We start from the raw sequence: 16,634 nt of genomic DNA on the forward strand, positions 1-16,634 counted from the left end.
ACGTTTTAATCATCAATACAGCTGTACTGTGTATTAAAGTAGTATGACAAGGTAAATGTCGACCATAGGTGTTTCTCAGATGATGAATTTACTATTAAAACGTAGGTTCCTTTCAATTATAGGTCTGTACATAAACCCTATTGTTAATTATATAAACACCACTGTTTAATTTGTTTCTATTTTAAGTTGATTTCAAATTCCCACTTATGGTTTCCTGGAACTCATTGCGAAAGATACTAATAAAAAAGACAATATATAATTTTATTTTTTAATTAAATTATTCTTGGCACTGCTGTATTGAGATTATAACCATAATGTTTAATACTAATGCTGGTTTAAAAGTCCAGAACTTTCCAAAAGCAATGGCGTTGGATGATTTTTATTTTTTAAAATAGTCTTCAATACTATAAAATAACATACACAGATGACAAAAGTTACCGAAAATTTCCATTAGTTTTAATAGTACTTGCCACTAGTATAATAAGCTCCAATAATATTGTTTGAATCACACCTTTATACTCTATACTACAATAGCATGGTCTCTAGGAGACCAAATCCATAAAGAATGAAAAATAAAATCTAAAAAAACAAAGATAAACAAAGGAATGGGTACTCTAATTCCCAATCTGGTTTGACCATATACACATATAATAAATACAGACTGCGCCACATTTTGGCAAACAAACACTGGAAATAGCTCAGCTGCAACGTGGCTGGATCAAGAGTCTATCGTGGAAACACGATGTTGCTGGACTAAAGCGTCTATCGTGGCAAACACGACTTTCTACATGAATTTTCTCTACACAAGATACCTTTTCTATTTACATTTCAGTGCAAAATAACATTACATATTTGTGTATCAGTTAAAAAAAAAAAAATTAAGAAAAAAATTAACGAAACCTTAAAAACATTTACACTACATGCAATATCACTTAATCTAAATGTGTCCCCTTCTTTACTCAGAACGGCTTATAATTTCCTCCAGTGTGCCTTCTGAAAATCGAAGTGGACAAATAGTACTATTTGTGTATTTGTCTAGGCCTTAATCAACGAACCTGTCGTTGACCTAATAGCTCATGCCATCTTGGCCAACGCCAAGATGACATTTAAGCACCGTGTCTAAAGACTTTTTATTTGGCTCGATTCTCATTAGGATGCAAAGACGTACGCGCAACGCAAGTAATTTGAACCAATCACAAGCGACGGTCATCAAAATTGTCGCTTGTGATTGGTCAAAGCTGCGCGTACGTTCTGGCGTAGTGTCCTAATGGGAACTAAGATTTATACATAGTAATTGTATTAGACCAGTAACAGCGTGAGCCTACATCGCATGTAAGACAAGGTCTAGAATTAAACTTTAGACCAAGGCTTTCTTCATTGCATGTTGGTCTTAGGCCTAAATTACATGTTCTTAAAATCGTCACATATATCAGCTGCAGTTTGGAGGCTTTTCAAGCCGGTAGGAAAGATCCGAGGAAAAATATACAACAGGGCACATTATTAACATGAATAACATTCATGTTGCTTTTTTTCGTTTTTTTTATCGATAATTTACAATACAATCCAATATTCAAATACTCCCAAGCCTTTTTAAAAGACTCTCTACAGTATAAAAAGTCGTTTCTATTACATAATATCTACAATATAAATTCTTTCCAAACTTACTATCGTAAAATTCGTTCAAATGACAAAGTTACATAGTAGAAACTTGGTTATTTCAGTTATAATAATGTACAAACTAACCACTGTATCAATTAACATTAAAAACATACGAATTTAGAAATATTATTCTTTTTAAAGACCATCGTAACACTAACCAGCACCACGGTGATTACACCATGGCTTAAATTACAATACTCGTAATAAATATTTTATTCAATATTTATACAGCATATATCATCCGAACATAAAACTCAAGAATATTATTGAGATATGCAAAATGGGGGAAAAACGTTCAAAATACGTTCAAAATACGTATAACCACACACCTAACGTAGCAATAACAATTGATGATGATGATGATAACAGTACCGTAAAGACCTATTTAATTAGGCCTATATCAAATAATAAATAGATAGAAATTACATTAAAGAAACATCTAATTGACGAGCAATATGATAAAGTTATGCAAATATACCAAATGTATGTATACAAAATGAAACATGAAATAGTAACGCGTATTATTCGGCGAATAGAATTTAGATGAAACAAAATGGCGACACAGGCGCGACCAATGCGATTCACAGACTGACGATATTTGCTATCAACTTAAGTGCATTTAACCCAGTCTGTCTATACGAACTCAGGTGCATATTCACAGCAACATGAATTTAATGGCACTAACAGTAAAGTAACAGCAGTGATCGTAATAATGTTTTAAACGTACGATATAGTCTTTGGGCTATGATAGAAATAGGTTGATAGATTCTCTTGTTCCAATTAGAATTTAACTCGAAACCGTTGTACGTCATAAATTTAGTGTATTGTTCAATAAACGCAATCTGTCTCCTTTTCGTTATGCTCTACATTAGTAATAATCATACTTGCACTATACGCCACGACATTACATTGCCTATAAAATAATATATCATAATAGCGGTATTCAGCGTATAAAAATCACACGAACAAAGTCGATCAGATTAATATGCGGCGGTATTTAGGAGTAAATCAACGTATAGCCTAATTTGTTCGCTGAAGGAATTTAAAACGATTATAACCAACATACGATTGATGTATTTAAACCCTACATGAAAAATGAGGTTTCACAAAGAATTAATGCGAGCAAAGCGGGATACTGTAGATTACCGATCTAATCCTTGGTACATGGGTTCGCTCATTAACGAAACGACTTACTACAGTCATATTATAGCTTGAATTAAATCCTCTCTTAATATATAAACAATGATGAAATAGGCCTATATAAGAAATACTAGATTTCAATAGAAATTATTAATTCAACAATTTCTGTAAAGATTGGTTCACACTATGACGCAACGAAATGGCGTACGCGCAACGCAAGTGAGTTGACCAATCACAAACGATTCGGATGGTCCATCACGTCATGCGTTCTAGTGTGAACTAAGCTTTAAGTCTTGTGTTGCGTTCTAGTGTGACCTAAGCTTTAAGTCTTGTGCCCAAGACAGCCACAGGTGGCAATTGTTAGATAACAAATAATCTATTAAAAAAGTGAATAATTTGAAGAAAAAACTCGAGTTGAAATATTGAATGAAGTGGATAATTGATTACAATTCTCAATAAAAAGAAAACGATAAAAAAGAGATTAGATTATACTTTGAATCGTTATGCTTTGGGAAAAAATTTAAAACTAGTGTTAATACAATCAATTGTACTTTTTAAGTAGAAAGTTGTATTCGACAACTTTATACAAAATGGTATATTATGCTATTGTTAGCTGCATTTACAGTGAATACGACTTTACAACTATAAAACACAGCTATATACAGCACTGACGCATTTCGTTAAGAGGAAATGGATGTTGAAACCTTCTAAGCAGTAAGTTAAATAATAAGGCCTACTAAACTACATGTATTTATCGAGAACATTGCAACAACAACGATCACTTTAATGCTTTTTGTATGACATTTTACTACATTTCTTGGACAGATTGCGAATTCGAAATTTAGGTCTTGTAATTTTAAACAGGCTCGTGAAAGTGTTGAAGACGATAAAACAGTAGGCATGCAATTGGGTCAAAGAAGTGAATATTTAGGCTAAAGAAATTGCATAACCGACGTTTTTCGAATAATTTGCGGTAGCAGAGTTCAAAAGATGCTTTGCCCCAGGCTAAAATATCATTTCACAATACTACTATTGATCAACAAGGTCAAATACAGTCTAGACCTTTTTAGTTATGCTGTGAAATGAAATACCAATAACTTTACATACAGACTTATTAAAAGCACAAAAGAATACTGCGCAAATAAACCGTCATCTAAATACGCTTTTTCTTTTTATAGCTGATGGTTCGCGGGTACAAAAGCGATTGTAAATCATTTATACTTTGCATTGGCTAACAAATAACATTATAAAATTTAATTATAACACGCAACGGGCTAGGCATTCACATGATAGTGGATGGCCTGCTGGTACCCAGGAAAAAACTACATAGTATAATATTTTAATTTTTGCATGGAAAATAGCCGATGGATTCGGCATTTGATTAATAAACCTCGTTGAATTAGGTTAAGCAAGCCTCTGGTTAAGATCTCTGGAAATAGAATGCTTTTATAATGACGGCATTAGTATGTACAGAAAACATCAAACGCTTTCAAACATATTGCAAGGGGTAACTAAAAAGGTCATTCAAAGCGGCAACCGACAATAATGTAAATTAATTCTAGGCGATAAAATATGACAATTTATAAATTTACATAAAGACGGCTTTGAACTGGCGCCATATGTTTGGCGATCACAGGATGATATTATATCAATATTCTATATAAATACATATTTCTATATAATACTGGTATATATAACATATATAATTTCAATGAATAAATAATAGGTCTTGTAGAACAAAATAATTATATTCAATAGATTTAAAGTGATAAGAAAAAATAATTTTAAAATAACTATAATATTTAAAAACTGTTATTATCATCATCAGTGCTAAATGCTACAACTTGTATGTAACGAAACAGAATTGGTCCACCAAAAACACAAATCTAATTTTATGTAAAAACACAATACATCAATTCATGATCCAACCAATATATAGATTATTGTTTTTGTTTTGCGAAATGAAATATTTTTGCTAGTGTATTGCTTCGGCCATGGCATTAGTTCTTGCTAAATTATCACATTTGATATTTAAAGAAAAATAACAATTGAGTCTATACTTCTGGGTAGTAACCAACAGATTGGATATAACTATCTAGTCATTAGGGCCTATATCTTGTACAGATACAAATAAGCAGCTATGCTACTGAGTGAAACCACACACAAAAAAAGTTTTACAAAAGACTGAGCTGAGTGAGTATACCGTTTGGGTCAGGGAAACGGGCATTGTTGTGCCTGTAAAACCAAGTAGGCCTACACAATATAGAACTCCGATTTGAGACGATCTACGACCTATGCGCATGTCGTTGGGTCACATTTGGACGAAACGCAAGGGCGTAAGTAATAACCAATCACGAGAAGCGATGGATTATAACTGTCACTTGTGATTGGTCAACAAACTCGTTGCCCGGACGCCATTGCGTTACGTCGACTTGAGAACTAAGTTTTAGAATCGTTGTCGACGACTTGGGAGGAAGTATATCTCAATGCCCCACATGCACATAGTAAACATGACGTAACTATTCTCTAGATCGTCACAAACCGAAATCTCTCTAACGCTTCTAACTAATATATCTCAGTTGCAATGAAGTATCTTTATAGAAACAGAAAGATCATTTACATAATTTGAATTTCATTCAATCGAAGCTTATTGCACAACGCCATGTCTCATTTTTACAACTTCCAAAAAAGTTTTCAAAAGTGCTTTGGCGAGGAGCACAAAAAAGTGACAGACGCATATAAAATACATGTTACGAAATAGAGGAATTAAAATCTTGTTTTTGATAATATTTCGTTAAAAATTCACAAACTTGCACTAAACCTGCATATCATATTAATGACAATAATAAAAAAATAGTTAAAAACCCAAAAAGCAACAATTAAAAAAGACTAAATCTAGATTTCTAAAAAGCATTAAGGTTTTGTGTTTTTTTAAACTAATTTTGCTTTTAAAGAGCCTTACTTTCTTAAACTGTAAAACTGTCTTACACAAAAAACGGTGACGATTTATTATTAAAAATATTTGTTTATATAAATGACAATATAATTACGATTGGCACATATCCAATATGAACAATTAGAATTTCAGATAAAACACAAAACCAAACCCCGTGTGTATTTCAGAATAATATTAATGCTGAATCTTAATGTACACTTTTGTTTTTTAAAACTTTAAGCTCACCAGAGGTTCAATCAACTAGGAAACTCAACGTTTTAAAAAAAGAGCTTCCAAATTACAATCGGATCATCATTGTGACCCCAAGTCATGTGGTGTACCGTCATGTGGTACAAGTTTTGGTAATGGTGTTCGATCACTACAGTAAATCTTTATGTCTTCTGGCAATTGATTGTAATCTTCAATGGCGTGAAGCCAGGGATTGCAAGAGAATTTGATTGTATGCCTGCAAAATTATTTTCAGCTAGATATTCAGATCAATTGAGAAAGACAATTAGCACAGGATGGAGACTGTGCAAACGGTGTGATGGCGTCTGGCACTAAAGTTTGCACTTGCTGAATTAACTACAAAATAGAATAGCTGCAGTTCTTGAACATTACTCTAGAGTGCACAAGCCTCTTATAATAAAGCATGCTTGCTTTATAATTACATCCTGGTTCGAAGCCCATTCTAATCTGATTCAGTTTTCTCATCCTTCCAGTAGTTGTATGTCTGCTTTTCCTAAACCTTCCACATGTTCCTATTAATGTAGTCATTTGAAAGTTCCTTAACTAAACATCAGTTGTGACCTAATACTGGTTCAGGCCGCGGTATTGTTCCTTTAATAGCACCCCAGTGCCATTTTTTCATGTGTTTCTCCAACGTGCTATATACAGAGAAAGGCATTGAACAGACTTCACATTTGAAAACCTCTTTAGCGCCTTGCCCGTGTGTCTTCATATGTCGTGTCAATTTACTACTTTGTGCGCATGCGTAATTACACAGCTGACACTTGTAAGGCTTCTCACCGGTATGACTTCGTCGATGGACCGTCAGATTGCTGCAATTCTTGAATATCTTACCGCAAAACTCGCATTTATCAGATCTTCGCTCTCCGCTAACTGGTCGGGGTCTTGCTGGTGGTACTAGACTTATTACGTGTCGAGCACCACTTCCCGTCATTATGGTTTCAGCAGGTACTCGAGGTGTGTATGCCAACCCCCGAAATCCACCGTTAGTGGCTCCAATATCTACCTGAGATGCATGACTTGCAATAACTTGATCCATTGGCCACATATGAGGTGGTTCCGTTTTTATATTTTTCTTAAATTCCACTAAGCTAGGGGGTTCTCCTACACTCCCTCGTCCATCTTTTATCCTAGGCGAATTTGAAATTCTTGAAAACATATGGTGGTCCGGAGATGGTCTTTCACTTGGGCTTAATCTCTTTGACGTTCCTGCTTCATGTGGAGATCTTTCAGCTGGAGTGCACGCTTTTGGCCATTCTGGCTGGCTCGCTGGTCTTTCTGGCAGTTTGTCTGACAATTCTGAAATTGTTCGTTCTCTCATAGCTAGTTCAAATGCTTCATTGTAAGACGGTATATCACTAAGACCAGTTTGAGCCATGACATCAATGAGGACCGACACACTCTCGCATTGTTTATTTACAGTTGAATGCACTGGTGTTGCGTTTCCTGAATTTGGTTGTGTTTTTGTCTCACTTTTGTCATCCAAATCTACCTCTTTTTTTATTTCTTTATTCATTCTAACATCAGTTTCTTCTACTTCCTGTTCTGCCACTTCTTCCTCTTCCTCTTCTTCCAACTCCTCCTCTTCCTCCAACTCCTCTTCTTCTTCTTCTGAATTTGTTGGTGAAACTTTATCAGTCATGTATTTCAACGCTAAGTTCACTGTATTGTGATCTGACTGAGATGATGAAATGGAAAGTTCCTCATCCGTTGGACTTGATATATCATTGTCCAAACGGCTATTAGCATCATATTGATGTCGTAACCGTAGTTTGTGAGTATTCATATGACGTTTTAGTTTGCTAGCTTGACTGCAGGCATGGTCACATAACTTACATTTGAAAGGTTTCTCACCTGTGTGTGACCGACGATGCACTATTAAATTACTTTGAAATTTGAAGCACTTTCCGCAAAACTCACAGATTTTGTCCTTAGAAGGTGCAGATGGAGGTTTCAACATGTATGGAATTACAGGAATTGGTGGCCGTCTTTTGATTGGAGTATCCGGTGGTGTTGTCGTCGGCCGTTTAGTTGCAGCCACATTTATTAGCTTTTGAGAGAAATAATCTGGTCCGTTGTCTATGCCCAGAACAGGTTGGCTTTGTTGTTGTTTGTATGGAAGGCCTATTTCTTCAAATGCAGATGCTATTGGACTTTCATAATGTAAGCTCCATTCCTTTGGAGTAGGTGGACCATATAGGTTATGTCTTCCATCTAAGTCTGGACCACTTCTACTTTGATACCGCTCCATTAGTGCTTGATGTGTGTACATTAAATGATTTCTTGTATCAATATGATGAAGTCTTGGTGGGCTACCAACGTGAGGCTTCATCATTGGTGCTGTATAGAGAGGTGGCTCAGGGAAAGGCTTGATTGGTGTTGGACGAGTTGGAGATTCTATCGGTACAGACGGTGCCTGTATGGTGTTCTCAGCAAGTATAGTTTCAACAGATTGAACCGATTGAGGTGATTGGCTATTGTCATTGTCCATTGGTTCTGATGATGTTTGTTCTTGGTATATTCTCATACCATGTTGGTTCTGGGCATGATTCAGAAGACACCAGGCACTGTTAAACTCATGTTTACAGGTTGAGCAGATATGTACTACAGGTTCATCATTATCTATAAAACAAACACAATATTATTTCTAATACGAGTCTAATAAATTCCTACCGATATTATGATCTTTGATCAGGAAAAAAAACCTGACAATTTAGGACAAATTTATATTCACAAACCAAAAACGTTTTTATAATGAATGTTTAAAAAGTTATTTCTTAAATAAATCTTCAGTGAGTAGAGGAAATAATTGGTAATTTATGTGATCTTGCAATTGGAAAAAACCCATTTTGTCACATTTTGCGAATTAGAGTTTAAAATGACTGGCATGTGTGTTCAGAAATTTAGATGGCGCCGCAGATGTAAAGGCGTTCTGTCAAGGCAACCGTTGGGAAATTTACGATGTCATGTCAATTGAATTCTGCACCTGCGAGGGGTCAGCAGAGAGCTTCCTCTCGAGATTTAAGTTCCAATTATTTGCGCAAAGCAAGTGGCTAACTTTGACAAAAAGAACTATGATGACAGAAATACGGGAGATGAATTTATTTTTGATGCATGTCATATCTGGGGGAAAAATCAGATCAACCATGGACTCATGTAAGTTTTCCCAAACATAATGAAACATTTGAATATTTTTAAGGTTTGAAAGTAAATTTCTATAATAATTTTTTTTTAATGTGACTATCTTTGAACTGTAGAATAGAAGAAAATTAGAAATTTAAAAATAAGAATGTAAGTTTACATTAATTGTTGAGCGTAACCACATGTTGGAAAATTGATAAGGTGGAATTTTGATAGTTCCTACAGTAGTCATAGTATCTAGTGACAAACGAAATGTCATAACCCAAAATGAAACCATTCCAATGACATTTGTTCAAGCGAGTAAATTTGGTAACATAAATCTTTACAAGGATATTTTATGGATAATTGGAACCAGACATCATTAGAAAAATTTACTATTTCTGATATGATTTCTAATTTTGCGTTTTCTTGACAAAAACCAGATATAAGATTTAAAAACGAAACTGAATGAATTTGTAGAAATAGAACGGTAATAGAGTGTTTAAAGAGATGAATTTGTGCGAATGCACACCTTTGGAAAACATTAATACGCCAAACATTCTAAAACTGGGACATAGTATGAACTATGTGCTAGCTAGGTGGTACATTTTCAAAGGGCTCTCACGTTATCCAATAAAATCCATTTGTAGTGGATATGGTATCATGCTGATTTCACCAATGTCATAAACTTATGCCTAAGCTACAGATTCCTGCCCGGCACATTTCCAGGTGATTATTTCATTGTTAAATAGGGTGATGAAAATTAGAAATCCCAGAAACTTGAGTGTCATTGTTACTCTAGCGAGGTGACTGAAAGATTGATCATTAACTATATATATTATAATTTCTTTATACGGCATGAATTGTTAATTCCCACTTGACTACCGCATAATATTGTCGCATTTATATTTACTTCAGGTCGAAGGTCATGATTAAGAAAACATATAGAATTGTTTAGGGCATTTGCACTTTACATAGAAGTCCTTCCGTAATACACATCATTAAAATGAGGTGAAAAACCTCTGAAAACCAAAATATTTGTTTAGAAAATTTGTAGTTAGCATGATTGGTTGAAGGGCGTTTGACTTAAGTAGTAATGTTTTCTTTTTCACGAAAACTTTAACAGTACACTGCCCTCAAATATAATAACACCAGGGCGGATCCATGATAAAACAATAGATAATTTCATTTTACCTGACCCTAGCACTCCCCTGGATCTGCCCTCTTCATTCATATCATAACGAACTTGTTGTATATTTTTGTGAAAAGAACGGTTTGTTTGACCATTACTATCTTGCAACATAATAAATACAATTTATCTACAACACCATACCTTTCTTATCAACATCAGCAGGTACTTGTTCATGGCTTTTAATTCCTGTTGTTGCATTATTAATCTGTGATTCCCATGCCGAGTTTCCGCGTTCTTGTCTCTTAATGTTCGTGATGATTTTCGTTTTTTGCGCTCTTTGCACCATTGATTTTCCGCCTGGATCATCTTGCGTGTCCTTATGGTTGGTTCCAATTACGTTTCTTTGTGGACATTTTCGTTTATGATCAATGAACTTAACAATATCACCGAGTTCAAAGTCTTGTTGACATATACCACATGTTATTAGGTCACTTTTTGGTGCTTCATCTCCTTCCAACGGTTCATCTGCATGGTTACTTTCTTCTGTAATTGGAAGACGAATAAAATAGTTTAAAAATGAGTACAACTGTGATAGGATGGCGTTTCTTTCCTCCATCCAAAACTATTTATTTACAATTTTCAAAAACAAAAATAGAAAGAAGATTTTGGGATCTGAGAAGAATTCAAAGTTTAAAAGTAAAAGTAAAAAAAATTAATTGAAGGAAGACCAACAGTCAGCACAGAATACTCCAGTCATACATGATTGGTGGCAGCCTTTTCTAGGAACCAACATTGCAGCAACATCTTTCTTTTTAGCAATTCAAAGATTTAACTTACCTTTTACTTCAAAATATATTCATAGTTATTGCACCTTCTCCTATTATAGAGTACTAAACTTATTAAAATCAGGAACTAAGTGCAGTTATTAAGAGTGGGTATTACAGTAAGTACAGTAATTAAGACTCAGGTACTAAATCTTAAAGATCCGGTACAAGTCTTTACCAATATCAACTTTCTTAAAAATTAATGATCGATCAAAACTTTTTTTTTTAAATTAAATGTTATCATGATCTGTTATTGAAATCAATAAGTCACATTTTGTATTTGTAGTAGAACTTAAATGTATCATATTTACTTTATGAAAAATAAGTACATATTTAACCTAAATATTCAACAACAAAAATCATACATAATTCTATTAAATGCCATAGGTGCCGGTATACAGTAGTACATATATGAATTAAATTAATCCATGTACAATAGTACTGTATAATTATGAACAAATATGAGCAGCTGGATCAGTTATATAATAATGGAATAATGTATCTCATTAATATATTAATACGTGGATAAATATGTATATAACATAGTGGATTAAAGTTTGAAAAAAAATCTCTATAAATCTTATTTAATCCGACTGTAAATCCTATTTTAAAAATCCTACGCCTACAACCTTTTGAAATTTGAATATAAAATCTTTAAAATGTGTAAAGTTTGTGGTACATGTGGTGACGGACTTTAAGTTGTAAATAAATCTTGGTCATTTTAGCAGAAAAAGTATGACACACCCAAGAGCCACACCCAAATAAGATGGCGCTGATATGACATTCAAAATTGTTAAAAATTCAATATTTAATAAGTTCCATATTAAAAAGAATTATAAAATTGATAAGGTTCACTAAGCAATTGTTAGAAAAATATTTGAAACCAGGGTGGTACCAATTGAAAGTAAACAGATTTAATTCCATTACAAAAAAATATACTGTATACGCATGTTATAATTATATTAAGTCCAGTTAAGTTCTAGGGGAAAATATTATTTTTGCTAGACATCATGAACAAGATTAACCTTCGAACAAGGCAAGATCAATAGCGTCTATTGAAAAGAAACCGATGCGACTAAAAGGTAGGTTTATGCTCCGATTAACATCGTCCACGGACAATGGCCATACATAATGTTTCAACGTTGTATACCAATTTTTAAAAGACCTCAAATACGGAAATGTAAATAAGGTCTGTGATTAAGGCCTTGACCTATCTGTATGTGTTTATCGTGAATTTAAAGCATTACCCTGTAATACCATCCCGTTTCCTGTATTGCCACCGGACAGTCCTCATATTCTGTGAACATGTTCTATGTTCTAAACTCATTCAACACCTTCAATCAATTAAACATCACCCCATTTTTTTTTTTTATATACTGTGAGCTTTAATTAGAGGTTCGCCCAAAACACCATAGTTCATTTTCATCTATGATATTTTGTGAACATGGGCTCCATTCTAGGATCAAATTAATTAGAGGTTCACCCAAAACACCATAGTTCATTTTCATCTATGATATTTTGTGAACATGGGCTCCATTCTAGGATCAAATTAATTAGAGGTTCACCCAAAACACCATAGTTCATTTTCATCTATGATATTTTGTGAACATGGGCTCCATTCTATTTTCAAATTAATTAGTGGTTCACCCAACACCACCATAGTTTTATTTTGTTTAATCGAGAGAGAAATTTATGATTAAACCATAACAAATTTAAAGCCTACATATACAATTATATTTTATTAGAAAATCCAGATAACATTTGAACATAGTTTTATTTATCCTAACATTAAACAATTTAGATTTTTTAAGTGAATGGTATTAGAGCCTATTATTAAATTATACAAGACTAGAAATACCTAAGAAATAAAAATTACCTAAATCAATACACCAATGTCTCCTACATACTCCTATGGACTTAATTTGTTTTAAAGAATTAATCATTAAATGTTACTCTTTTCCTACCTGTTAATAGATATTTCTCCACCTGTCTATATTGCAATAGAAAAACCATGTTGAAAGGTTAAAAGAATACACAGCTTTGAAAATGAGAATGAACTTATCTGTACCACCTGCACCTAGCTCCAAAAACAGGCCATTAAAATTCAACTTGCATTCACTATTGGCTGCTGTACATAAATTTAAATATACATACAAACCATGGCGAGCAGCTAAATAAAGCAATACATTCTCACTAATAGATTTCTAGTGTATCTACACTAGTATTATGTGTACCTACTGTAAGTAGTATTATTGGTTAATGTATTGTTTGTGATGTTTTAGGTAACTTAAATATATTACTTGCCAAAATATAGCACATATCATTATCATTGTATGTCTATGTTTTTATAAGTAAGCGTCTTCTAATCAAAAATGTGTATCTAAGTAGTGTGTTATATTGGTGAACATTTTAAGAACATTGCTTCTACAGTACTACATTAATATGGCAGGCATACATTATTACTGACTGGTGTCTAAATGCTAAATGAATCAAGATACTATATATAATGCTTAAGAATAAAGGAAACTATTTTTTTTTAATTTACTGAATAAATACTTTTTTTTAAAGATGCGAGCTTTTTGTCTCCCAAAAACATACAAATAAATAAAACCAAACTTTAAATAGGCTATTTCCATAAAGTTATCAATTCTGGTAAAAAAAAAAAAATTAAAAATATTAATGATCTTGCTTTAAATATTAAAAAAACACAAAAAAACAATATTTGTAACCAAAAGCACATATGAATGTATATGAATGTACTATCCCAAAAAAAAAAGAAGAAAAAAGGGAAATGAATGAATGAATTTCCAGGTTGGCTATTTTTTCTCTCTTATTTATCTGTTAAATAATTATTTTTAATATCCATTTTTTAGTAAAATTGAATATTTAACATTAAAATTGCCTATTCAACAATTGTTTGTTTCTAAGGGGACAATACATCTTTAAGTGAAAAATGAATATGGGTTTCCAGTTTCTTTTTTTCAATCAAATTGGCTCTTCTTAAAATAATCTTTGATGGAAAAAATGTACTAAGTATATTACAATAGTTTAGTATAACATACCAGTATTACACAGTATGTCTAATTTGTAAATCATTTTAATATTATTTATATACTTTCATTCCTTGTATGTTTCATTATTAAAACAAAATGTGGTTGGATAATCTGTTTCTTGTGCATGATATTTAACAAAATAAAAATGGGTGTGACCCGAGGGGGAGAAATTTCATAGCGAGAAAAAGCATAATTAGGGAAAGGTAGAGAACGGCGAGTTAACACTCAGTTGGACGTCTATAGCTCCAAGTACAATATAACAATATTTTCACAAGAATAACAACTAACTGCCAAATATCATAGTAAATTAATTGTTACCTGTAGAGTAAAAATTAAATATTTTATATTTTTTGTTTATTTTTTTAAAATACCTGCGGTAATAAAACATGTATGGCCAATGAGAGTCTGACCGTTTAATTATTGAGTATTATAATATGCGATACCACACCGAAAGGTGAAATTGAAAAAACCCTACTTCAGCCTTTATGCGATAAATTGGTTCGGGAGAATTGGCTGATGGCAAAGACGGTAAACAGGCAAAGGTCAAGTACGGACTGAGACAACACGTCAAAGCGTCGGTAATCGAATCTGTCCATCTGATACCGATAATAATAAGAACATCCGCGGAGATTCGAGTGAGGCCAAAATGTACAGCAGGGGGAGCATTTTATGACATGCATGTCACTGTGGTATCCATTAATGCATGTTAGCTGGCCTAGATACATAATGTATTACATAGTGCTACATGCTGTGTTAACCCAGACGTACCTGTCCGGTTTATAATTTTATAAGGCTGACAAGTAGGCCACGACTTTCACGGTATAGATTCTATCAACATCGATAGCAACACCAAAAACAGACATTATGGAATGTCTATATACATTTCATTGCTCACATTGAGATGTAACAGTGAGGAATGTGCACATTTTCAAACATTTGGTAACATACTGTACTTAAAAAGAATAATAAATTCTGTACAACCAATCTATTATAGTACATTTTTAATGTTATTGTGAATGAGTCACAATCACTGTTTATGCCTATCTATTTAATAAACCTGTACTATACATTTCATTTGACTATTTAACAAAGTATATTTGTTATATAATATTTAGTTACTGTACTAGCATATATTTTATAAGATATGTCAGAGAGAAGTGAGACAAATGGTTGGGTTCAAGAACAAAAGAACACATAACGTAGGCAAATGTTTTTTTGACATTACAGAGAAAAAATCAACAAAATATTTGGTCTCTAATACTGATCCAGAGATATTAATAGTTTTCTTCAAAAGTTGTTTTAATGATATAAATCATTATATTTTCAGTATAATTATAACTTTGTATACCAATGCCAGCAAAAATGACATTAATAAGCACCCTTTAATATATTTAAATATATAATTGTTTATCATTTCAGTAAATATTGTTTTATTATAATTACCATAGTTTACATAATCGTAATAATATCTTGTGTAATTTTAGCCTACAAGTTGTCCAAGAGTCATAATTTTAGCCTACAAGTTGTCCAAGAGTCATAGGCTGTATTAAACACCTACTGTATACCACTTAGGCTAAGGAAAACACTTTCACTAATAATTAAAGGACATTTTTTTGGTAAAAAGCATTTTTTAATGGAAATATCTCACTTCAATGTGATAGTTAGGCCACTGGAACAGGACATTTACGGCGCCATAACTCACAATAAACTGGGTAACCAAATAATAATCAAACGTCCTTCAGAATGCTAGAAACATTTTCAATCAATTAAATAGTCACATGGGGAAATGTTTCATGTGACAATGAACTTGTTTCACCATCTGCAATTGGTCTAATTGTCCACTCACAATTTATTACTTGTTCTAAATATTTTCTACAAAAGGTTTCTAAACTTTTTTTTCTTTTAATTATTACTACATTAGTAATCTTAAAGATGCATTGTCCGACCAGAAACTTGAAAAATGAAGATTAATAAAATCAAATTTTTAATATGCCATTTTGTAGTTTTAACAAAGTTAATCACTTCCGTAGAAAAAAAAAACCTGACAAAAAAATGATGTTTTCACTTATAATATGACAAAATAAACGGTTAAAAAATCATTGGTTGGCAGCCAATTTGACTGTTTTTTGCTTTAAATTACAGTTTTTTTCAGGTAAATTATTTTTTCCCCATCCAATTTTTGGTCAAAGTGAATAACTATTAAAATGGCATATCCAACAAAAGAAATTAAAACATTTTTTTTCAGGGGGACAATACATCTTTAACTTGTTTAAACTATTCATTTTCTCAGAGATGAATTGGAATACAGAAATTACAAGTAGATTATTAGGATGCCTTTTATTTAGGAAGTGTTTCACTTCATTGTATAAACATTTAAGTAGATTAGTCAAGAAATGCTTAAATTGACAAACTATGCCAACAACAGAAAGTTAACATCATAGTAATTGAGTTCCAATGTAAGAACTTAGTTATAAAGGAACAGTGATGTTTTATTTCTGACAATATTGTACTTACTGTACAGT

General features: G+C 32.8%; 1 protein-coding gene across 2 annotated transcripts in view; it reads right to left on the reverse strand.

The window, feature by feature from the left end:
* Positions 1-434: 434 nt before the first annotated feature.
* The window catches only part of LOC140060228 (B-cell lymphoma/leukemia 11A-like), a 71,945-nt gene continuing 55,745 nt past the window's right edge, over positions 435-16,634 (reverse strand). The window contains exons 1-3 of one of the 2 annotated variants that reach the window (XM_072106351.1): positions 13,024-13,174; positions 10,437-10,778; positions 435-8,605 (exon numbers count right to left, since the gene is read on the reverse strand). In XM_072106351.1, coding sequence (XP_071962452.1) covers positions 6,534-8,605; positions 10,437-10,778; positions 13,024-13,072 — 2,463 coding nt within the window. In that variant the 5' untranslated portion in view covers positions 13,073-13,174 and the 3' untranslated portion in view covers positions 435-6,533. Of the gene's footprint in view, positions 8,606-10,436; positions 10,779-13,023; positions 13,175-16,634 lie in introns of those variants that run through there. The other variant, XM_072106350.1, reaches the window with a different exon arrangement.

Source organism: Antedon mediterranea, chromosome 10, assembly GCF_964355755.1.
Source record: "Antedon mediterranea chromosome 10, ecAntMedi1.1, whole genome shotgun sequence".
Taxonomy (NCBI): Eukaryota; Metazoa; Echinodermata; class Crinoidea; order Comatulida; family Antedonidae; genus Antedon; species Antedon mediterranea.